General features: G+C 43.6%; 1 protein-coding gene across 3 annotated transcripts in view; it reads left to right on the forward strand.

The window, feature by feature from the left end:
• TRIO (trio Rho guanine nucleotide exchange factor) overlaps window positions 1-24,406 on the forward strand; it is a 386,796-nt gene that overhangs the window by 135,708 nt on the left and 226,682 nt on the right. For all 3 annotated transcript variants that reach the window (XM_019541714.1, XM_019541721.1, XM_019541729.1), the window contains exons 4-6: window positions 9,312-9,504; window positions 11,230-11,742; window positions 16,214-16,336. In XM_019541714.1, coding sequence (XP_019397259.1) covers window positions 9,312-9,504; window positions 11,230-11,742; window positions 16,214-16,336 — 829 coding nt within the window. The remainder of the gene's footprint in view (window positions 1-9,311; window positions 9,505-11,229; window positions 11,743-16,213; window positions 16,337-24,406) is intronic.

The following is a 24,406-nucleotide window of genomic DNA, read 5'->3' on the forward strand; positions in this document are numbered from 1 at the left end:
CTGGTTTAGGATGATTATGGCTCCTTCTTTATCTGCTGGTTTTATTACTATTTGGTGGTTAGATCTTAGAGATTCTATGGCCTTTCTCTGGTAGAGAGAGGTTGTTATGGTGGTAGGTGTTGTTGATTATTTCATTGTTCATTCTTTGAAGCAGTCAATGTAGTAGTCAAGGTTAGAGTTTTGTCCACTGCGAGGTGTGTGTGTGTGTGTGTGTGTGTGTGTGTGTGTGTGTGTGTGTATACATGCATGCAAATACTCACACACACTAGCTACATTTCCATCTCCTTGGCAAGACCCATTAGGATATAGTAGCCAAAGAAAGGCAGTGTCATGCCAATAAGTAGCTTCTGTGTCTCCCAGGAAGTCTCCATAGGTTTGTGGTATTTTTATATGCCTGCTTTTGGCCTTGTAGTCCCCTATAAGCTTCCCATGTAGTTTAAAAGAGCTGTTTTAATCAGAGCTGCTTTAGGCATTGATGCAAACCAAAAAAAGTAGAGGTGTGTAATAGATGTTAGTTACTTAATGTGTTTTTGCAGAAAAACTGTTACGTATAAGACAGTAGAAATTAAGTAGCTTACTCGGGGGCATACATTCTAGCCGTGTCGGTCTAAGGGCATAGGTAAGCAAGGTTCTGTTTCTCACCAATTGACCGTCTCGATTTGCATTTCCACTGACAAGCACTCTCATATACTGGCCTCTGGCTTCCATTCGGTTCTATCAAGGAAGAGCACAGACCAACTGCAGAGACTTCCTCAGCCTGACAAAGGGTGTTTGTACCTGAAAACTTGCAAAGAAGAATTTTTCCTACTATTTTTATTTTTAGTTGGTCTAATAGAAGTGGTCTTACTCATATATGTGCTTCTAAGTGTCACAGCATCTTTCTTGTTTCATGTTTTACCTTGCCTGTCTCTGCCAGGTTTTTTCCCCCTCTTCTGAGTGAAAGTGCTTTGCTCTAAATTTTCCAAAGTGCTTTGACAAAATTTTGACAAAACCGAAAAATTTTATAGCAGTATGTGTGGCCTTTGTTTTGGGTTAGTCACTTAATGCGTGATTTTTCTGATCTGGTTCTTCACTACTTAGAATAAATTCATTGGGTATCAACTTTGAGCTCACCTGTCCTTAAAAGAACTTGAGTTGGAAGAGACTGAACCTAGTGTTAAATTTATAAACCTTTTCATATTTCAGATAATCTTTTGAGACCACAAGTGCGTTAGTACCCTGGATGTAACACGCACCTTGTTTTTTGAAAGGCAGAATGAAGAAGAACATTTTTTTCCAGTGTTATGGCTGCAAGGAACAGGGACAGAGCCCAATCTTCGGCTGACTCATTTTCCCAGTTTCTGCTTAACTAAAGCTGAAACCTTAGTTGCTGCTGGAGTGGTTTCCATAGGTAAATCTATGATTTTGAAAAGAGCTAAAGAGTTTCCAAGGCTGTTGTGGCGGGGCACTTGCCTGGCACTTTAAGGGCTGGATCACGCATCCAGCAGGTGCCTAATGGTGGCAGCCATTCTGAGAACCTAGTACATAAAGGCTGCTGTCTGTTGCTGCTAGCCAAGCAGTAATATTGCCTAGCTGAGCTGCAGTAGGAACAACTCTGGAGGTAAGGCAGGAACTTAAGGGCATGGTTTGGAGGCTTCTGGTCCTGGGCATGACCTAAAATTTCACCCTGCTGGGGATGGGTGGCCTGGTGGGGCTCCCAGTGCTGTGGGAGCCCCCAGGAAATACCAGGCCTGTTACCACTCTGGAAAGGCGGATCAAGGTACCTTAACCCCTAGCCCCCATAATACTGTAGGTACAAGGGGACCAGGCATGGCTACGACCACGTGAGCCCCCACCGTGGAGAGAAGCCCTGTGGCCCCAGTAAGGGGGTGAAGATGAGGAGCCTCAGTGAGGGGGCGGCCCCAGTGAGGGGGCAGAGATGAGCCCAAGTGAGGGGGAAACCAGAGGGCTGGGAGCCCAGTATGTGTGTGTGTGAGAGTGTATAAAGTTGCCCCGGGAAGGGCCAGGGCAAGCTTGGACCTGGTCAGGTAATTGGCTGGCCACTACCTGGGTGAGAGTTGTGGGAGAGGCCCAAAAGATGGTACGTCTGCCACCCAAGGTACTAACTAGATAAAGCCTATGGCTGAAGAGGCCCACTGTGTGAGGGAGCAAGGTGGTACAAGTTGTTGACATGTGAAAGAGACCCTATCAGAGGGAGTGGTGTGTGAGAGACCCTAGTGAGAGGAGAGCAGTATGATTGTGTGCATGTCTGAGGCCTGACAACAAGTCTGGCTGTTGGCTGGAAGCATTGTCACCTGGATGCCATCTGTGAGGCTTGGGCTGTGGTGGAGGGGAGGAACAGAGCTGCAGATGGCATCTCCTGGCATTGGGGCAAGAATGGGCAGCCCCCCACCTAATTAACACTATAATTATGTATCCTCAAGGCATGGCAGGAGAGGAGGCAGGCGGTTGGCCCAGAAACAGGTGGATGGGCCAATGACAGACCAGTCCTGAGAAAGCCCCATTACAGCTGTGAAATAGGAGGAGGGAGACCAGGAGCATCTAGCAAACAGCAAAATCGCCCTAAGAACGTTTAGCATTAGAAACAGCAAGATCATTTTAAAAGGAGAGAGGGTTGTTAATACCTCTGAAGTGAAGAACAATGAGGCAGTAAGTCAGTAGACTCCCTCAGTCTCTGGAATAATAATGCAACAGCTGCTACCCAGTACAGCAGAAATCAAAGCTGGGTGCTTCTGTCTGAGGCAGAAAATCACCTTCTCTGATTATTACACGCAACCCAATTTTGGGGGCCTGATTTCAGAGGAAAATGTATGTGCGGTATGTGAGAAAATACAGCATGGTTTGGGTAGGTTTAACTTCTGTCAATAGTTGACTTAAAGTAACATGGATATGTTTGCAAATGCAAAAGTGTTTTCAGTTCCAGATGGTTAAAATTACATGTTCATGTCTTGGGATACAGTTTGGCTTTTTTTCCCCTTGAACTCTGTAGAAAGAGTAGGGGGAGTAGGAGGAGGGAAATCTATGCTCACTCCTTTCTCGTTAGTATCTGGAAGTCAAGTGGCCCAACAGTAAAAGGGCAGGCCACAGGAGTGGTTGAAACAGGGCAACTGCAGAGCCTGCTCAGAGGCAGAAAACAGAAGAAGCCCCTAGACAGGCCTGGGAGCACTCTCAAGTGGAGGGGAGAATTATCTCAGCAGGGAAAGCCTGTTGCAGAAAGCCCCAGGAGAACACAGAGATGGTCTGGCCCCCTTAAGACTCCAACTGAGAAATAGAACCCATGGAAAGGGAAAGTCCTATTTGAAAACACTAGGATGGGGCTGGAACAGCCCAGGCTGTTTCTAACCTCAGGAAAGGAGTCACTTGATGTTAACTCAGCCCAGGTGTCTCCCCTCAATACAGGACAGATGCGCTACAGCTGGGGACCAGAAACCAGCATTGATAGGCTTGGAGTACAGGGCAGAGAGCCCAGAAGGGCACAAGCAGTAATGAGAAGGAAAACCTTGCACCGGAGAGCAGCAGAGGCCAGGTGTGTGGAATACCCCTGCCATATGTTTGCATTTTTGTTTATAATGGACTGCAGAGGCTTCCTGGGAGTCATCCAGGAAGGTAATGACAGCAGCTCCTAGCTGTGGTGCCGTAACAGCAGGAGCCTGTATTTAAGCCCAGAGACTGTGGCGGGGGTACTGGGGCTGGAGGAGCCCCCTTTAAGGCCTGTGAGGCTCCATTACAGGCCATAACTGTTTTGGGGGGTTTTTTTTCCTCCCCCTGCCCCTTTCCAAATTTGCGGCATTTTGTCAGAATGAAGAATTCCAGTAAGAAATGTCACTGCCAGTTCTAGTCCCTTTTCCCCTAACATGTCTGAAGCAACTTAGAAGAAAACCATGCACACCAGTTTTTTTTTTTTGTTGTTGTTCCTTTTTATGAGAAATGTGGCCCCTAAGAAAGGTTCCAGTAAAACTGATAAAGGGGCATATCTAGTGCATGATATTCAGCTGTGTTGACTACTGCATATGGTGGTTTGTTACAGTTCTGAAGAACTTCAGTAACTGGTTCTCAGTGCTGTTGGCAGAAACTTCAGCCTACTTTGGAAATGCTCAAACCTGCATGCAGTGTCAAGGGTCTCACTTTTTAGGCTACAGCACAAGAAAAAATACCTTCCAATATCATAAGAGGGAATCTTCTTTGAAAACTAGGAAGAAAATTATTTTTCTTGAAAAATACTAGGTGTTGCAAGTAGTGGTTCATCATTTCCATGCTAGTTTTTGTTAGCACAGGGCACTCAACACCCTAAATCCTAATTCAGTGCAATATTTGCCCATTGAGGCCAAAATAGCCACAGAGGTTGTGTGGGAAGGCATGAAAGACTGTTCATGACATAGGCACTGAGTGTTGATTTAGATATGTAGATAAAAATCCTAAAAATAGCCTGTCATCTTTCTGCAGGGCAGGTAGAAAGTCAACACTCAAGCACCAACTTGTTTGCCTGCTTTGTTATATAAATAAGTTTCCTTCTCTGATTATGATGGCTATGTATGTCTCTGTTTTGCACCTCTAGATGATCAGATGATGGTAAGGCTAATGAAAGCCATAGGTAGCTAGGAACCTTTTAGGTCCTGAACTTGGACACCAATCAAAGTCGTCATCCATTGTTGATACAGGGTTGGCAGAGTTCTTTAATTCAAACCTTTATATAGGCTTGGATTTTATATAGGTGACATTGCTGTACATTGAATGGTTTGGTCTCATAATATACCCAGATATGTCATAGTGAACCTGCTTTAGCAACATGCAGTTCTTGGACCACCTTAATTGCTGTAAGAAGGGTTACCCAGGTTTCCAATGCCATTCCTTCCCTGCCCTTTACCTTAAGATACACCTTAACCATTTAAGAAGCCGTGAGTTGGCTTACCTCATGGGTTCATCTTGGCTACGTGCAGAGTTCATACTCAGATAGAGAGATGAGTGGCAAGCAGTGTTTGGGCCCAAGGTGTTTAGCATTAGAGAGCTTACTGAATGGGATGCTTGACAGGGAGGACATTGGTTGCTACTGCTCCTCCATGCAGTTCTTCCTGAAGTAGTTCAGACATGCATGAAAAATCCCACTTCATTTGGTTGCTGCAGTGCACTACCATATACCCTAGAAGTAGAGCTCTGTCTGATACAGCTATACTTGGTTTGGATAACTGATGTACCCTTATCTGTTTCTTTATGAGCAAGCAAATAAGAAGATTGTTTGCATGAGATGAGGGGACTGCCTCAATTAGGCTTTGGATACACACTGTCACTGTTGGTCTGTCTGTGGTAGTGCATTAGCAGGCTACCTCATTGACTGGTTCTGTGGCTAGGAAGAGAAAAAGAGCAGTTTTCTATCACCCCCTGGCTGGAGAGTAAATCTTTGAGGTGAATTTTGTACCATGCTAGATAAGGGAGTTTTGGTCTCTCAAAAGGATAAACTGATTGCAGACATGATGATAATCAGAATTAAGTATTTTAAGGAGAAAAAAATGGTACACTGGACTTCTAAAGGGTAGATTTTCATTGAGAGAAAAAGAGACTAGGGAGGCCTATGGGTCTGCTGCGGTGGGAGGACTAATTTTAATGGAAGACGGAAGGAAGGTGGAGCTTCCCAATGCCTACTTTACTTTTCTCTTACAATAGAACTGCCATCAGATGACTACCAAAATTTAATACAGAGGGAAAAAAGGGGGCAGGGACTCTAGTTCAGTAAAGAACATGTCAATTTCAGACTATTTTATTTTTAAGTTTTGGGGTCTGGTGATCTTCACTGTCAGAGTGCTAAAAAATCCTAGAGGACTGGCAATACTTGCAAACTGTGGATCAATGAGTGAAATGACAGAGGACCAGAGTGTCCATTTTTGTGCTCATCTTGAGCAAGAGAGGAATCCTTGGAAATTAAGCTAGTCAGCCTGAGTTCAATACCTGGGAAGTTAAATGACTAAATAAGTTAAAAATAATAAATTTGTTAGTGTTGGGAGTAACAAAGATATTACTAGCAGTCAATGTGGAGAATTATTGTTAAACCAACATTTAGTTTCTTGGAAAATGTAACTACTTTGGATAAGGGCAGAGCAGTGGACTATTAATGTATTGGACTTCAGTAGAGAAATATGAGGTAGATGGGACTGACATTCAGTAGACACATAATTGGATCAATAACTGTGCATAGATCGTGTAAATGGACCAATGTCAAACTGGCAGGGTGGTTCAAGTTGGGTTCCAGAGAGGTCTCTTCCAAGTCTTGTGTTGTTTAACCCATTCATAATCTGAACAAGGGAATGGAGAGTACTAATCAAAATTGAGGGTGAAACAAATCTGGAAGAGATTGTATGTCCCAGCAGCCTGCAGAGGGTTTGGGATTGAGAGTGTGGTCGGGGGGTAGAAAGGTAAGAAAAGTTTATTGACTTAACAAACACACAACTATGCGTAAATGATAATACTACAATGACAGACAATAATAATTCATGTCGCCAACTTATTGGCAGTCCCCTCTGATGCCTGATGTATGACAAGTTTCTCTTCTGCAAAGCTCAGCGAAGTCAGGCATCCTTGATCAGCGCTGGGGTACTGGGAAGGACCCTGGTATTCAGTCCTTTGGGTCCTCGGGATCCACTAGCCCCCAGATCCAGGTCACCAGCTAACTCTGAATCAGTAGTTTCTTTTACAGAGCTGCATCTTCCTTCTAAATGATTTCCAGATGTGCTAGCCAATTTATAACTTCTGAGGTATGCTGATAACTTATAGCCATTTAGATTCTCCCTACTTCAAACTGTCCTTAGGACTGACCAAGAGCAGTACAAGCCTTCTGATGAGGTTAATTTTAACTACACCACAGGGCCTACTTCTGCTTCTACAAGGCTTTGCTAAATTTAGTAGGCCTCACTACATACAAGGCCTTATTAATCTTTGACTTTAATTAGGCTCTTAGCAACAACATATAGCTTCATATCTGAACAAATGACAGAAAAACACTTAGTTTAATCTTCATAGAGCTTTCAGCAAGCACCTTTATCGCACAAACATAATTTTCAGCAGTCACAATCCTATATCCTTCAGAGGACATGGTGAAAATCCAAGGGGTCTGGATAAATTGGACTGGGTAATGAATGAGGACAAAATCCAATGGTAAATAGGAGGTGCTGCATTTAAGGATGTAGAAGAGCAGGGAGATCTGAGGTTACTGATGTGGATGAAGACTGAAGAGTTAAAATGCAAATGATGCGAGGAAAGGCTGAAAGAACAAGTTTTCTTTAGTGTAGCAAAGCAGTGATGTAAGTTGGTGCAATCATTTCCAAATTTTGGAAAGTCTATCAGAAAGATGGTAGAGAAAATTTGATACATCTTGCCACACAAGCCAGGACAGAGGGCAGGAAGTGGAGAATATGCCTTGAACAGAGCTAGAGAGGGGGCACATGCTTGATAATTGCTGCCTTCCAACTCTGTGATTCATTGGTCAACTGTTACATGGAGGTCTTACTCCTCGTCAGTTATTTCTAATTGATGAGCGCCCAATTTATCACAGAAGTTTTGTTCTAGAGGATTTCACAGCATGACTTTTTTTTTTTTTTTTTTTTTTTTTTTTTTTGCAGGCAGGTGTTTCATTTTTATTATTGTGAATCCTTATTGGTAAAGTTTTACTGCTTTTTCTGGTATGTTAGGTTTATCATAGTTTCTTAATCAAAAATAACTTTTCAAGGAAAACTGTTAAGAGTCCAGTATGATCTACTTTGGTCAATACAACATTCCCCCACTCCCAAAAATTTTGTTCCTTTTCTCCATGCCTTTCTTCTGTGCTTCAAAAATTTGTTCTTAAAGATTTTACTGAGGGCATAGTACCTCACTAAGTCACCTTCCTGCTTTCTTATATTGAAGTTGTGTTAGCTATTTTTCTGTCATTATATTGTTGTTCCCCTGCTCCCCCCCCCCAACCCCAACTTGTGTTGGTTGATTTTTTTTAAAAAAATCCTTGATACCTGAAATGACTTATACCAGAGATTTCTGGGATGGAGATTATCTATCTGGCCTCACCAAACTGACTGCATTAAACACTTAGAGTTCAGATCCCTATTAGACTATGATAATGTCCATTTCCATTTTCCTCATTATCATTAGCAATCCTGTTTTTGTGGCAATGTCCAACATCTTCATTGAAAACTGCAGTGTGACTTAAAGTAGTATGTTGACAGGTCCATCACCCTGTGCACACAATTTACATACCTGATAGTTTGTGTAAGCAGAAATGTGCACCCAACCAGAATAGTCTCTTCTACCCTCATATCATAACTGCCTGTACATTTACAGCAGCCTCTCCTCCTTCTTGCTGTTTTGGGAGATCTGCTTTTAGCAGGTGGATATACACTAACCAGATGCCCATTGAAGGTAAATTGATACCGTGTACAGAAGAAAATGGTAGTTTCCAGATTCTTCACTGAATGCCACTGTCTCATCATTGTTTCTAAAGAGACCAGATGACTGGAGCTGAAACCAGCAATGTACCTAGACTCCTGGAGGCCCTGGGTAAACTTTTTAGTATCAGGCCTCTCTTTGCCAGAGATAATGAGGATAATAATAAAAAATTACCCTTTTCGGGCTCCCTTTCTGTTTGGGCCCATGGTGGCCGCCCGGTTCACCCATGCCTGTGTCCAGCTCTGTCTGAAACTAGTTATTTTACAGCTTTGCACATCATAAAAACTCCTTGTACGTATGGGTGAGTGTTTTAAATGTTATGATTTTGTTGGCTCCTTTGGCTAACAGTATTCTGTAAATGCGGGGAAATCAATTCAGTGGTCCAAGAGACTCCTAGTTCTGTGTTTTAGTGTAACAGGTTTCTCATTTTTAGTGTTTGGAATGTTACCTGACACTTGAAAATTGAGGCCAGAAAGTTCTGAATAGGTACTGTGTGATGGAGAAATTGCCTGTGTTGGATAAGATCTTCCTTTTCAGGGGAGGGGGGAAAAAAACCTTCACGTTTCACAGAAACAAGTAGATCAGGATTTCCCAGTTAGCCAGACACAACCTTAAAACAATTTAGAGTCAACTTAACTTTGAGGTTCCTTTGTGAGGAATCCTTAAATGGAAAAGGACAGTTCACCTACAGCTGACAACATTCTTTGTGGTCAACACTGACCACCCTCTTTTATAAATAATTGTTCAACTGCTTCAAAACTTATTTGTAGAACAAAAGTATATCATAGCTTTTCTGACTCCTAAGAAAAACTTAAAATTAGAAAAACACAATTTGGACCGGAACGTAATGTTTGCACCTTCTAATTTTTCTCTTATTACCTTCTCAGTGAAGAAGTATGTAAACGAGGATTCACAGTGATTGTTGACATGCGTGGATCTAAATGGGACTCTATAAAGCCTCTGCTGAAGATTTTACAGGAATCTTTCCCCTGTTGTATTCATGTTGCACTGATAATCAAGCCAGACAATTTCTGGCAGAAACAGAGGACAAACTTTGGTAGCTCTAAGTTTGAGTTTGAGGTAAGTGCCATTGTACCACACATTTCTGTTTTTCTTTCTTTTTCTGTTCACTTTAGTCATAGTAGTTCGACTGGTTAATGAGCTGTTGAAATAAATGTATTCTGCTGATTGGGTGGAAAATTGAATCAGGCTGCAGCATGGGGAGGAATGTGGTTAGTTGTTTAATTTGCTAAAGGAGGGAGAGGTGGGGTGTGTGTGTATGTAAATGAACATGCTTATGGAAAAAATCTGGGCACCTTTCTGTGAGGGGAAGAGCTCCAGCTCCACAAATGTCATGGTAATTGCATTTAATTCCTCTGAAATGTGACATGCAAAAAAAGAAGGCAGGCTGCCAGCCAAGATTTGCTTGTCCTTCCACTCTGCAGATACATATATCAAAATTCAACCAAAAATAACCAAACCAAAAGACCTCTTCTCTGTTTCTAATTAAACATAATGAGATAAATGAAAATAATAGAGACATATATATAACTAGGACTTATAAGGTAACTCTGAAGTGGAAAGTGGGGTTCCTAGGTGGTGTGCATGCATGCCAGAGATACTTTGCCTCTTGGGCTTGAATGACTGGGAGGTGGGGCACCATATCAGGGAGCAGGAACTGCCTGCAGCTATCAATGGCAATGAGTGAGGACTGCCCGCAGTGGCAGCGGTGGTGAGCAGGGACCAGCTGCAGCCGCTGCCTGCAGTGTCAGTGGTGGGAGAGGGATTGGGGGGGGGCAGCAAATACCCACAGAAGCCAGTGGAGCTTTGGCAACAGCCAATCTTGGGAGAGCATGTGCCCCCCCCCTCCCTCCAACGCACTGCTTATGTTCTTAGGAGTTTGATTTCCTGCTGAAATGGAAATATCCATAAACCAGGAAGTTGCTGCTTGTCTGGTTACGCATGCTTTGTAAATAAAACCCTGTGCTACTTCAGTAGTTTTAGTACTTCACAATTTTAAAGACAAGATCAGAAAATGTTAAACATGTAATAAGATGTTAGTGAGAAGTATTTTCCAGAAGCCTTGTTATAAATACCAAAGTTGCTGTCTGTGCATGGGTTTTGGAGAGAAGTAGGATCAGAGAGTGGGGGTGAGGGAACTGGATTCCGAGTACAGGGCTAGGGGACACAGAATCTGAGGGTATTTATACACTTTTTTTTTTGGTCCCATGATGTGCCGGAGATCCTCAGTTTCAGAGCAAACTGGATTAATCAAGTCTTCTCTGCACGCAAGCTGAGGCAAACTGCACTGTACCATGCACAGTCGTGTAAGTGACAAAAATCACATCAGTGCACAGAAAATGGTGGTGATCCATTTTTTTAACTAAAGCATCTCATCGTGTTTTAGTTCAAAGCATACCACTGCCATTTTCTCAGCGCTGATGCACATTTTGCCACTTACACAACTGCTAATGTCCCAGCGCTGGGTGCTTTTCAAAGCGCCCGGTGCTGCGGCACTTACATGTATAAGAATGTCCTGAGAGCGGAGGCAGGTCCCAGCAGAGCTGCTGCTGCCAGGTAACTGCTCTGCCTGTCTTGGGTGTTTCTCTTAAAATGGCAGCAGCATGAGTCAATTTTGAAGTTCCCGGCATGAAAATGTTGCCGAGGCACAGATTCCACAAGGGTTGGGGGTGATTCTGGCGGCCTTGCTAACATGGTGCCTGGGGTGGGTGCCCCTCTTTGTCCACATCCAGTTATGCCACTGGTTATTATATCACCACAGTATGCATCCTTTTTTTGCTGCAGACTAATATGGTATCTCTGGAAGGCCTTACCAAAGTAGTTGACCCTTCTCAGCTAACTCCAGAATTTGATGGCTGCTTGGAATATAACCACGAGGAATGGATTGATATCAGAGTTGCCTTTGAGGACTACATTAGCAATGCAACCCACATGCTCTCACGATTAGAGGAACTGCAGGATATACTCTCAAAACAAGAATTGCCTCAGGACTTGGAGGGTGCTCGAAATATGATTGAAGAACATTCACAACTAAAAAAGAAGGTCATTAAGGCCCCTATTGAGGACCTTGATGTGGAAGGACAAAAGTTACTCCAGCGGATACAGAGCAGTGAGAGTTTTCCCAAAAAGAACTCTGGGTCAGGGAATGCAGACTTGCAAAACCTTTTACCCAAAGTATCAACCATGCTGGACCGGCTGCACTCGACACGACAGCATCTGCATCAGATGTGGCATGTGCGGAAAGTGAAATTGGACCAATGTTTTCAGCTCAGGCTGTTTGAGCAGGATGCTGAAAAGGTAAAGGACTGGGGAGCTGGGGCACCAAGGAGGCACCATCCTTTCCAAGCAACTAAGGCTGGTCTCATCTCGTATAAAAGAAATGCCAGAAAAAGGGTGGGAGGGGACTTAGTTTGTGTTTTAAAATCTACTAAATGCTGCTTTCCAGTAAGGGTATTTTGTTGTATAGTAGGTGTTTGTATTTTCTTAACTCTGTTGCTGATGTATTAGAAATGTGGTGATTTGTGGTTGTAGAGCTCCTGATTAACTATAACTGGCAGGGACTTGAATTCTGAGTGACTTGAGATTCAGTAAGTTTATTTTGTAACAATGGTTTTGCTAGCACTAAATGAATGTGCACACTTAACTTGTACTGCTGCTGCATCTGGATGAATACAAATGACTATGTACTGTCTTGGCTTCCTGTTGAATATCTCTTTCTCAATACAAGAAAGATATAAGATGGAAGCGGTTGGGGGAGGTGGGGGAGATGTCTGTATTGATGCATGAATTGGGAGTTCCAGGCTAAACACTGAATAAGACAGAAGTCATGTCAGAAAAAGAACCTCAGAAATATAAAGATTGACAAATCCTGCAAAAATTCTGTGCACTTAGATTGTGATAGAGCATGGGTGGCAAACTCATCACCAGGGATCTGGGTTTTCCATTTCCCATGGAAAAATGGAGAAAGCCATGGATTCCCTGCTTTTATCAGAGAAAACACGGATTTCTCTCTTTAGCAGAGAAATCCGCAGATTCTCCACTTTTGCAAAGAGCTCTTGCAGGCTGGCACAGCTCCAGCCTGCAAGGGCGGGAAACCCCCAGCCCTGGCCAGAGGGAGAGTGGGGAAGGCAGGGCCTGAGCCTCTGAGGCAGCCAAAGCTGGGCTCCGGCTCAGACTCGCCCTTTGCCCCTGGAGCATGGAGGTAAGTGGGACTGTGGGACAGGGCTGGGGAAGATGGTTAGGGGCTGAGGGAGTGGGGGTGCTGCCGGCCCCAGGTGGCACACTGCAGCTGGGAGCAGGGCCAGGGGGTGAGGGCAGGGGTGTCCCTTTTTGGGGAGCTTTTCAGGAAAGCAATGCAGGATACTGTGTGGTGGTGCCCGCCATGTGCAGGCCACACACTGGCCACCTGCCATGGGGAGGGGGAGAGGGAGGCTGGTATGCAGCCAGAGCATGGCTCTGTGGCTGGATTTGCAGCCACAGCGAGGGATGGGGGCACGGGGGGGGGAGCTCACACATGGCAGCCGCTGCCGCTTACCTGGAGGCCCGTGACGGCAGTGACAAACGCTGCCTACAAAATCTCCTGCTGCCGCCACGTTGTGGCTGCCTCCAGGCGGCAGCTTGGTGGTGGCCAGGTGGTGCACAGCCATCCCCACCACCACCCTGTGCTGCACCACTGCTGCCGGCTGCACAGCTCCGGGCACGGCAGTAGCGGAAGGTTTCATAGGCAGCGGCAGTCACCACCCGCCTGTGCCTCCAAATCCCCCGCTGCCACCATGGAGCCGTGCCCAGAGCTGTGCAGCTGGCGGCAGCGGCAGGGGGCAGTGGGGAATGGGAATAGCTGTGTGCTACCCGGCCACCACCACCCCGCACCGTACTGTGTTGCTGCCGCCGGCCGCAGAGCTCCGAGCATGGCTCTGTGGTGGTAGCAGGTGGTTTTGTAGGCAGCAGCATTCAGTGCTGGCACAGGCAGCCCCACAGGTAAGTGGCAGTGGCCACCTGTGACTGCGGTGACTGCCACTGCCTACAAAACCTCCCACTGCTGCTGTGGAGCCATGCTTGCAGCTTTGTGGCAGCAGCACAGGGTGGTGGTGGGGATGTCTGCGTGCCACCTGGCCACCACCACACTGCTGCTGCCGCACAGCAGCCACCTGGCAGCCAGCTCCACAGCTCTGCACATGGTGGTTGCCACCGCACTGCTGTTGCTGTGCTCTGTGCCACTTGTCCACAAAACCATGCAGGTGGCCATGGGATGGTAGAGCAGGGCAGAGTTGCAGTGGTGGCCTCCATGTGTGAGCCTCCTATCAGGCCAGCTGGCATGTGTGTGGCCCACAGAGTAGCACCCCTGCTCTCACCCCCTGGCCCTGCTTCTGGGAGTGGGTACAGGGGCATACTCCCCACTTCGTGATCTGCCCCGCCCCTTCCACCCCACACACACACACACACGTCTGCTGGGGTGAGTGTCAGTGTCTGTCTGTGTCTGCCTGTCTGGGGGGCTGTTGCGTGGGGCATCAGGAGGGCTGTTGAAACTGGGGGGGAGTGTGGGGTACCAGCAGTGCTGGGAGGGGTTGTAGGGGGGGGCCTTTAATGTTTATCATGGATTTTGGCTTTTAAAAATTGCAAATTCTCTGATTAATCAGAGAAAACCAGGATCCTTGCTCATCACATTCATTTTCCTAGAAAAACAAGTTAATTATGAAAAATTCATTGTAGCCTTTCAGTGGGGGTAATTCTCCATCAGGAGACTTGAATTTCAGTTTCTACAAGCTGCTGTCAACTAACATGCTGGATAAAAAAGCGTTTACTGGATAGAGAATGCAAGCTTCTTTCTAGGGATGGCATAACTAATTTTCCAGGCTAGGAGGTGGCGATGTTGTGGCTTTTGGAACTGTTCCTAAAATGATTAGCTAAACATGCTTGCTTGACATAATCTTGATGGTCTGTGGCAAAAGGAAAATGATTAAATGCAAAAACAGCTCTTTTTTAAATCCACAAGATGCACATTAGTGCATGTAACAATAAGACTTGTCTGAAAAGTATGACTCAAAGGTGATTTGACCAAACTAGTTTAACCCTGAATTTTATTTTAAAAATATGATTCTTCGGATAATCTTCTGGTAAGCCCTTCCAAAAATATCTTCCCTTTAAAATGATTAATCTCATCTTTGTGGGACTGGAAGCCTTGATGAGCTTCTAAAATGGCTGCTTGTTTAGTTTGAAATTGAGAGTACATGAAGGAAGAGGTAATGTGTGGGATACCCTAACTGGCTGGGTTCTACCTCTTCTTTTTTCTCCCCCAACTGACTGACTTGGAAAGCTGCAGATAAACAATTCTGTAAATGGTAGTTAACAAAATTTTATTTACATATTTAGACAATTGGCTCAGAGTTCAGTCCTTAATATTACTTGCATAGCTAAAAGGAATATTTTTTGTGTTTTATAAATTCTTTGAAAGGTTTAATTGAAACAGGTCCAGCTCTTTATAGTTGGGTTGTTTTTAATACTGGTTATCCACCCTGATTGGTAACAATTTTGTTACCCTCAGTTTTGTCTAGTGTAGAAGGCAGAGTTTGTATTAGTATCAGATAGCTTATATAATGGCTCTTTTTTAGGTTGACTGCCAACAAGACAGGCTAAACTAATGTACTAAACTAGCCAAATTAAACCTTAAATTTATAAACACTTTATTTAGAAAAGGTGTCCCAATATATTTATCATCATTGTAATATACAGATCTTAGACCACCAGTCTAGGCAAGGCCTTAACTATTAGGAGGATTTAAGGTTGTTCCTTCGAGTAGTCTGTCTTGCCTCAAGTGTCTGAGCTGCCATCACATTTATCACTGTTTTGGCTCTCAACTCCTGTTGTTAGGACAGATTTTTTTTTTGTAACTTATTTTGTATCCAGTTGAAATGGAGTTCTGTAGTTGGTGGTGATGTTCTGATATATGTGCTGAAAGATCTCATTCAGCTGAAGGAGTTTGAAAAGCAGAGCAGAGAAACAAATGTCTGTGATGCTTGTTCTCTTACATACCATTTGCACTGACAAAATAATAGTAGTCTCCAAGATACGAGGATTATTTTTGTATGCATTATACATATTTAAATATTGCATACTTATATGGAACATCTAAATAACACAGAATGCTCTTGACTCCTAAATGTTTGTTTGAAATCCTCATCCTTTGCTGTACTGCAGAATTTTATAACTATTTTTGCCAGTAAGAGCTGTGGCAGAGCACAGAAAAATCTAAATTCTGTTGTAACAGGATATGTTTTAAGCTACAACTACGTTTTTAGTTTTAAAAAATGACCACATCTGAAGGTAATTGCACCACTTACTTGTTATTAGGCCCAATTAGGTTTTTGTTCCCTTTTTTTTATTGAATTACTTCATTTGAAACCTGCCAGTTCACTGTAACTTAAAGGATTAGAAATTTAGAAATCTAGTGGGCCATGAGTGTGGCTTCATTTCATAGTTAATAACCACATCCTTTTATGCTGCAGCTGGAGAGGGCTTTTTCCATGTTGTTCTGACACAGTAAAATAGACTTTTTTGCAACTTAATGGAGGAGAGAGGAATGGAACTTGAAGTACAAAAGGAAGACTTTGACAATGCCTGTAAGTGGGGAGGAATAAAGTAACCGGAATAACCAAAAGACTTCAGCTTCAATTCAGTTGCTTTAACTCCTGTGTGTCTCTTGACATCAGAGAGAAAAAAAATTGTGCCCTGTAATTGTACAGAATGGGCTCACCATATTATTTTCTTGTAGATGTTCGACTGGATCACACACAACAAGGGTCTGTTTCTGAACAGTTACACAGAGATTGGAACCAGTCATCCTCATGCCATGGAGCTTCAGACACAGCACAATCACTTTGCCATGAACTGTATGGTAAGAAAGGAAGCAACTTGGAGAATAATGCTTAAATGCTGCTTATTTCTTGGTGCAATTTATACGTGTATTCTATTAGTATAATGTTGTTTGTGAGCAGCTTTGAAAGACCAGCAGGCAGGTTATGAGTAGGGTTTGGTTGTTTTTTAACACCTTTCTAGCAGGCATAATTAACCTTTTAGTAGTAGAATTTTAGGGCTCTGGGTGATTTTATTTAGTGAGCCATGCTAATTCATCGAATCATATAATAAAAAGCACCTGGTGTCGCATCTGCAGCACATGTATCAGAGGCACAGCGTGCCTCCACACTAAGAAAATGGTGGTGGTGCGCTTTGAAGTAAAGCACATCAAATGTGTTTTAGTTCAAAGCACACCACTGCCATTTTCTCAGTGTGGAGGTATGCTGCACCATTGATGCACATGATGCATGAGGCTGCCAGAGTGCGTCAATTTTAAGTGCTCCAGCAGGCTCGATTAATAGAGTGTGCTTCAACACACTGGATTTCCAGTGCGTCAGGGTCCCTGCATGTGTGTAAGTGCCCATGTAGGTACTGCTTTTGACTCTTCAATTTGAGCCTTAATAGTAAGGTCCATTTTTATGGGTAGAATTGGCTCTGAACTCGAACTTGGGCATGCACACCAAAGAGAAATACCCTAACTCAGTGAAGAAGCCTGTCACCTCATTGTTAGCAATCCATACTCTTTTAAAGACTATTTGTAATTCCTGGCACGACAAAAAAAATAAACATTCCCCCCACCCCCCTTTTGTATGAGATTTTTACTGTTTTCAGTATCTTAGTTAGCTGTTAGTGAACTTCTGCTGTTACCTGCTTATTGGATATGGTGGGTCTGCCAAAGTTACCTTGTTTGTTTATCTTCAGGAGCATATAAAATGTTTTTAAGGTGGAAAAATGGGAGATTAGTACACATTGTTTTTCCTGAAACTGGTATGAAAAGAATTTAATTATGTTTTTCATCTTATATGGTGAACATTGATGTGGGATCTTCTGTTTTGTGGCATCATATTGATACTCACCTGGCTTTACCAAAGAGGGTGGGACCCTTTAGTTCCACTACACAGACCTCTGGCAGTGAGATAAATGGAGTGAATGCTATGAGAAGGTTATTTATCTTTGTGTGGAAAAGCATTTTGGGGCAGGGGAGGATGAGAGATTCACTTGATTAGCAAACTTTGTAGATAATTCATTGACACCAGAGGAGTGGTGTAAGTACTTGAGATTTCAAATATAATTCCACACTTTTTACTCTGTTGGTTTAATCTCCTGTATCATTTAGGTCTGCCTGACCCAGCCTACATACCCTTGTTTCATGTTTACCTTTTGCTTTTTAAAAATGGACTGCTTCCTTCCCTTGGGTGCTGGAGGGAGGCAAAATGAGTCATGAAGGCATATAGGGTAGCAGTTGCCAAGGAGTGGCTCCATTTCTGCAGCTCTGGACTCTAATGTGCTCAATGCAAATGAAATCCTGGGATGAGTTTAACCTTCTGACCTCAAACCTGGAAGAGAATGTCAGCTCTTGTTTTTTTTCTGATACCCATTTCCAGAGCCCTTGGTCTGAAGCAAAAAGGCTTAGTGCTTGTCAGGAAAGCAGCAGAAAGTTTGTTTTTTGTAAGGGACAAAATATATATTACTTCCTTCTTTTTTGGGAAATGACCAAAATATATTGAAAGGAACTTCAGATGAAAGCTGTCTTAAAGCAGACATGAAAAATTTCAGCCCGTACAACTTAAATTTGCTGAAGTACCAAGCAATAGAAAATGGGTTTTTTAAATGGATAATACCAAGCAACTTTTAGTTATAGTGAGCTCTGCTTATACTTAGTTTTTAGAAATGTCACAAGCTTCATAAGTAGACAATAAATGATCTAGTAAAAAATGTCAGTGTCCACTTTGAGCTTGTTAATAAAATAGTGTGTGGTAAGAATTCTAAAACCAGGGGTTTTGGTTTTGGAATGAGCCTTTCCACTAACCGATTTGTTCACTTTATTTGCATGAAAGCATGGGTAAAGAAGGATGGTGAACAACTGCTAGATGTAAAAAGCGTTTGCATGTGCAATTTTTTTTGACATTCAAGTAATATAACTTAGATAAAAGGTAGAAATCTGTGAATCTAAAAGAAAATAGGCTTGTCCATACAGTGTATTTCTGTAAATGTTTTTGAAATCTCTAGAGTCTCTTTCTTAAAATCTTGACATTCCCCCTTCCCCCTGGCTTTTTTTTTTCTTGATATAAGTTTTGCAAGGTATTTCAGCTGTAGGGCTTTAAATCATAATAAGCTTGAAAACTCCATTCCCTGGATGCAGCCTTTTGCTTCACAGCTAAAGGATGCATCCAATGAGTTTAGCCAATATAAATGGCCAGAAAAATGGAGAAGCACAGCTGAATGTTAGAGTAAATAGAAAACTCCAGCCAAAACATAAGCTGCTTCTAGCAGTGTCGAAAATGCTAGATTCATGAAAAGTGCATGAATTCAGTGTTGCCTAATGAAGTTGGAAAATGAGTGACATTCACAAAGTGGCCAGTGTTTGTTTTTCAGGGGAAAGTGTGTTTGCTGTTATAAAGAAAAGATATTAATTTGAAATTTAGTTAAACTTCTGTGACCTATGGGCATATGGCCTCCAGTTAATCTACAGATGAATAAATTTGACAACCATTGAGTTGTTCTTTGCAGCACAACAAATACTGCATGTATATATGTTAGATTTTTTTTCTGAGCATCAGAACAACATGTCAAAGCACTGCTACAGTGGACAGAATGGGCAGGACACAGTTTATTAACTCTGGGCAATGATTTCCTGAGATAATACCGAAAGCCATAGTAAGTGCTTTACAACTGTGGCCCAAGAATCTTCAGTTGATCCGGAGTGAGTAAAGAAAACCTGGTTTCCTGTTAGAGTAGGGTATGATACATGTGCCTAAATTGTGCTCTGTAGCAGTCACTGTTGATAATGTGTTAATCCTAGAACTAAGCACTCCTAAGTGTTTAAAAAGCTTCAAACTCTAGTAAGTACTATGTGCTACAGATGCCAGAGGACAAACAGCCTTAACTTTCACTGGAGAAGTGATACTTGCTTGGATCAAATCTGTCCAGATGCCACTGGAGAGGCTGGCACAAAATACAAGTGAGGTTAAATGAGGTAAAAGCAGCTGAACATTTTAGAGTGATTTTTATTTTTTAAATACTCCTCCCCACACCATGTGAATTTCTTTTTAGTTCTAATATTTCTCTAACTAATTTGATAACTTGAGACTTGACTTACTATATTTACTTGAATCTAAGGTGCCCCTCCCCATCAGCATAAGGGGAAAGCCTTAGATTCGCATATAAAGTAGAGGGAGGGGAGTAGCTGCTAAGGCTTGGATTCTGGCCCTGAGCCCAGGTTGAGGCCGGAGTCAGACCCACAGCCGCCTCCTGCTCCCCGCTCTGCTTGCTCTCTCCGGCTTCTGCCCCATTCTCCCCCTTTACTGTCTGGCCCAGCTCAGCTCCAGCTTGGGTTGGGGCCGTATTGACTCCCAGCACAGTGCGCATGGAATTCTGTCCTCTGCCTGGCCAATCAGCAGCACTAATGTTGTTTTGTGGCCCAGCAGGAGCTGCACTTTCATGTGCTGCGCTCCTGGGAGGAATAGAGTCCAAGCAGCTTCTGATAGTAAGGGTGGGGTGGAAAGCGGAAGAGGCAGCGATGAGAGTGGCTGGTGGGAGAGGAAGGCAGTGGGGAGCTGGGCTTAGGTGGTGGGGGGTGGCAGGAAAATTGAAAGGGGAAGAAGGGAGGGAATAGTGAGCAAAGGGGCTACCTGACCTCCCAGCCACTGCTTTCTCTGCTGTAGCAGTTGGTGGTAGGGAATGAATTTAAGACTACTTTCTGATGCTTAAGATTCTGTACCTGGAAAATTGTATCAAATCTATAATCTTTCCATATATAGTATCTAATTGTTGGGGAGTCATCTTAAATTCAGGGACATCTTGGATTTGAGTAAATATGGTAATACGCCACATCTGAATTTAAAGTTCTCTATGGTTTCTTCTGAAGTTTCAGCAAGAGCTGTACTTTTAGTTTTAAACTGGGGTGCATCTTAAGCAAGGGGGGGGGTCTTGCTATGCTTTTAAAAGTCCAAATGCAAATTCAGTATTGGACTAGACTTCTTATTACACCTCATGCTTAATCATTTGCGGCTAGGCAGTCTCTTTTGTAAAATGCTCCTCTTGTCAATTTCTTCTCTTGGGAAGATCACCTGTCTCATAAAAAAGGGGCAAGTAGCAAATGCGATATACCTTACTACAGTGGGGTCCCTCAGAGGTATCTTCTGGATCCAGCACAATTATATTTTTTGTTGGGGGTTCTTTTTCTTTTCTTTCTTTTTTTGTATGAGTACAGTAATTATGTTAAGCAATGATGAAAGTACTTAAAATGAAAAAGGCAGTGAAGACCAGCATTCAGTGCTTCACTTAGAAAGGAGATATGTAAAAAATACAAAATGGGAATTATCTGGCCATTAGAATGGCTGAAAAGGATTGGAGGCTTATTGTGGATGACAGATTAAATGAATGAACAGTGGGATGTTGAGCGAAAGACAAGACAAAGCCAGATTTTGTTGTGAAATACTTTAACAAGAAGGTTGTATGCGAGTCATAAGAGGTAATGGGTCTTCTGCATTACAGCTGAGGCCTTGGTAGCATCCAGTAATACAACATCCTCTTTGGGTGCTGTGCCTGAAAATGTAGGCAAATTGGTTAGAATCTAAAGGACCACAGTAAAAATAAAGAGGGTAGAAAACATGAATTGGAAGAAAGAATTGTTTGCTTAATGTGAATAAAGAAGATTGGATAGAACAGAATAATTCAAAGCAGACCTCTTTAAAAGTAACTTTTAATTTATTTAAAAAAAGTGTGTAACCCCAGGGGTCATTTGATATTCATGTCATGCATGGGTAGGAGAAGAGCGATAGCAGCCAGAGAGGTTTAGGTTGGGTATTACGAACAGCTTTCTACTCATTAAGACTGTAAAAGTATTGTAACAGGTTGCTTAGGGAGGTGGCAGAACCCTTGTCATTTGAGGCTAAGAAAATATTTTAGAGGCATCTGTCAGAGATGGTCTAATACACTCAGTTGGATGTAGCCTCTTAGGTCCCTTCCAGCTCTACATTTTTAAGCTTGTTGGGTTCCCAGGCTGAAGAACGCAATTGTGTCTTCTTCTCAGAACGAAAAGGATCTTTGAAGAACTCTCCAAGTAAGTCCTTTGTAGATTGTCAAAAACTGCCCAATTATTATCTGTATGTGCTGGGTAGAGTATAATAGCTTGGAAAAACCAGGACCAATGGCCTATCTCAGATTTTTTAAAAATATATTAAATTTAAACATTGAAACTATAAGTAGAAATGCAGTGATGATGATCTTAGTGACCTTCTAAGGATAAATGCTTAATGTACTCCCTATATCAGGGAATACTAGCTCCCGTTTTTGAGCGTGTGTACTAAAGAAGTCTAAAATTGCACCTTCAGTACTACTGCCCATTGGTTACTGTAAAGCACTACAGAGAAACTGAGTTCAACTGACAGGCTGTCACCTGTTTCTCCTGTGTATTTGTCCTCTAGCAAAATAAGCCACGTGCCAAAGGATGATGCATACTGCACCGCAGTCTGCCTGTATCATGGCTTGTTTATTTCAACTTTCTGCCCTTTGCCATGCTGGGGAATATGTGTATCCATGCAGACATACACACCTGCAATACTCTGGAAGATATTAGGTATTTCAAAACTAGTAAATAAGCATTTGATCATACTTTTGTATTCTACTAAGATGAGTCTTGACTAAAGGGCATTGTGATTGAGATTGTATTTTTTGGCAAAATGCTGTCCTGTTGCATATTGTTGATGCGGAGGGTTTATTTGCTTGTTGCAGATTTTTTGTTTTTTTACTCTTTACTGCTCTGTCTTACTAAATTTACAGTTAGAATGGAATGTAAACCCCTGAAACAGTGTAACTGCACAATCTTTCTCCTCATTTGGAAACTGCTGATCAGTTGATGTGAAAATACTATATTGCAATGACTGACTAAATGCTTTCTTGCTGAAATGTTTAACAATTTTTAACTTACAGTTATTGCATTTTGATTGAAATCCTGCTGAAGGATCCAAGCAATTAGTAAAATAATTGAGATCTTTGGACAAAGCAATGAAAAAACAAATTCAGGTATTGGAAAACTACGTGCTAGTTTTCAGTTAATATTCATGATGTATGTAGATAGTTATCCTGTTCAGTCCATTAATGTCCTTCTAGCAGTCTTTATATTTCAGTAGTTTGAGAGTTTTGTTTTCCTTGGGTGCACCTACAAATATATTTACTCTAGCCTAGATTTACAGTGCAGTAAAATACCCAAAAACTCTTACTGTGCAGTATGTGTCTGCACATGCAAGGATTATGGAGCAGATCTGCTCCAAGGTCTCTGTAGCCCTGCAATGCATCCTTGCCACCACCGGGAGAAGCTGGCAGGCAGCACCAGGCCAGGAGACACCTGTCCCTAGCTTTGGTGGGGGGGCTGCCTTCTGCTGGGTCAGGGAGAATATCCGCCTGCCCCAACAGCAGGAAACTCCTGGCTCTGGCTCCCTGATCAGGTGCACAGGGTGTGGAAAGAGCTGAAAGGGAGGGGCAGCTACCTCACTGCTAGCTACCCCATTGGTGCATTAGGGCATAGGCCTGGGATCAGCCCCACCCTGGCAGCTCTTTCCAAGCTCCATGCCTCAATCAGCCAAATGGCACAGGGCTGGGACGTTCCCCTAACCAGGACAGTTCCCTGTCAGCCCCAGGCTGCACAGGGAAGTCTGCATGTGCAGCCCAGAACTATCTGGGGACTGCCCAGAACAAGACAGTCCCCAGCCACCTCCAGGCAGCATGTGCTTCCCTGCTGAGCGTGGGGGTGGCTGGGAACTGTCCCAGTCAGGTGCAGGTCCCAGCCAGCTCCAGGCTAGTCAGGGACCTTCCCCATGCAGGGAGCTCCCAGCCCTGCCCCGTGATCTGGGAGTGGGGGCTAGAAGCTCCCTTCTGCCAGGGGACATTGTCTCCATCCAGGCATGCGGAGCAGGGGCTGGGGAGCTTGTTCGCAACCCAACTCTGTGAGCACAGGCTGGGGAGCTAGTCTCCATTCATTTCCCCTTCCCACCCCCCCATGCTAGGCAGGGAACAAGCTCCCAGCCCCCACCAGCAGGGAGCTTCCCAGTGCCAGCTTTGCAACCACAGGGTCACTGGTGGGAGATGCTTATCTCTCAGCCTGAGCAATATGGTCTCAGGGCTGCTGCTGAGAATTTGCTCATCTCCCAGCCCAAACACCATGGGGCCAGTGCTGGGAGACTTATCTCCCAGTACTGACTCCACAAGCTGGTTCTGGGAGGTCCTGATCTCATAGTGCCAGCTCCATGTTGTGAAGGTAAATAGGGGTCTTCTAGAATCGTCCCTGCAGTTGTGGAGCTGGCACTGAGAGAAGATAATGGTCTCTCAGGTTTCATAGATTTCAAAGATTTCATATGATTGGGGTCCCCACTCCCCAATCGCGATGGCTGTGTGGGAGCTGGAAGATAAGGATCTCTTACCCCTAGCTCCCTGATCATGATCATGGAGCAAGGGGCTTGGAGTGGGGACATAATTCCCACCGGGTTTCTGTGGTGGAGTCCTCCCTGGCAGCAGGCAGCTCTCAGGGGCAGGGAGCAATCTCCTACCCCCTAGTGGGCAGCTGACTGGGAGCAGATTTTGTTCCAAATTAGGCATCTACACAAGCACTATGGTGCCATTGCTAATGCTGAGTAAATTTACTACTTGCATTTGCAGGTAGAAAATGTATTCAGTATTAGGGAGGTTTACTGCAAAGTAAGCATAGCCAACATGATTCCCATCTTTAAAAAAGGGAGGAGGGAGGACCCAGGCAACTATAGGCCTGTCAGTCTTACCTCAAACCTAGGGAAACTCTTTGAGAAGATCATCATGGAGCACATCTGCGATGGGCTGGCCTCATTGATGATGGTCAAGGGCAGCCAGCACGGTTTCATGAGGGGCAGGTCATGTC

The sequence above is a fragment of the Crocodylus porosus genome, unplaced genomic scaffold (genome assembly GCF_001723895.1).
Source record: "Crocodylus porosus isolate Cpor-Errol unplaced genomic scaffold, CroPor_comp1, whole genome shotgun sequence".
NCBI classification, from domain to species: domain Eukaryota; kingdom Metazoa; phylum Chordata; order Crocodylia; family Crocodylidae; genus Crocodylus; species Crocodylus porosus.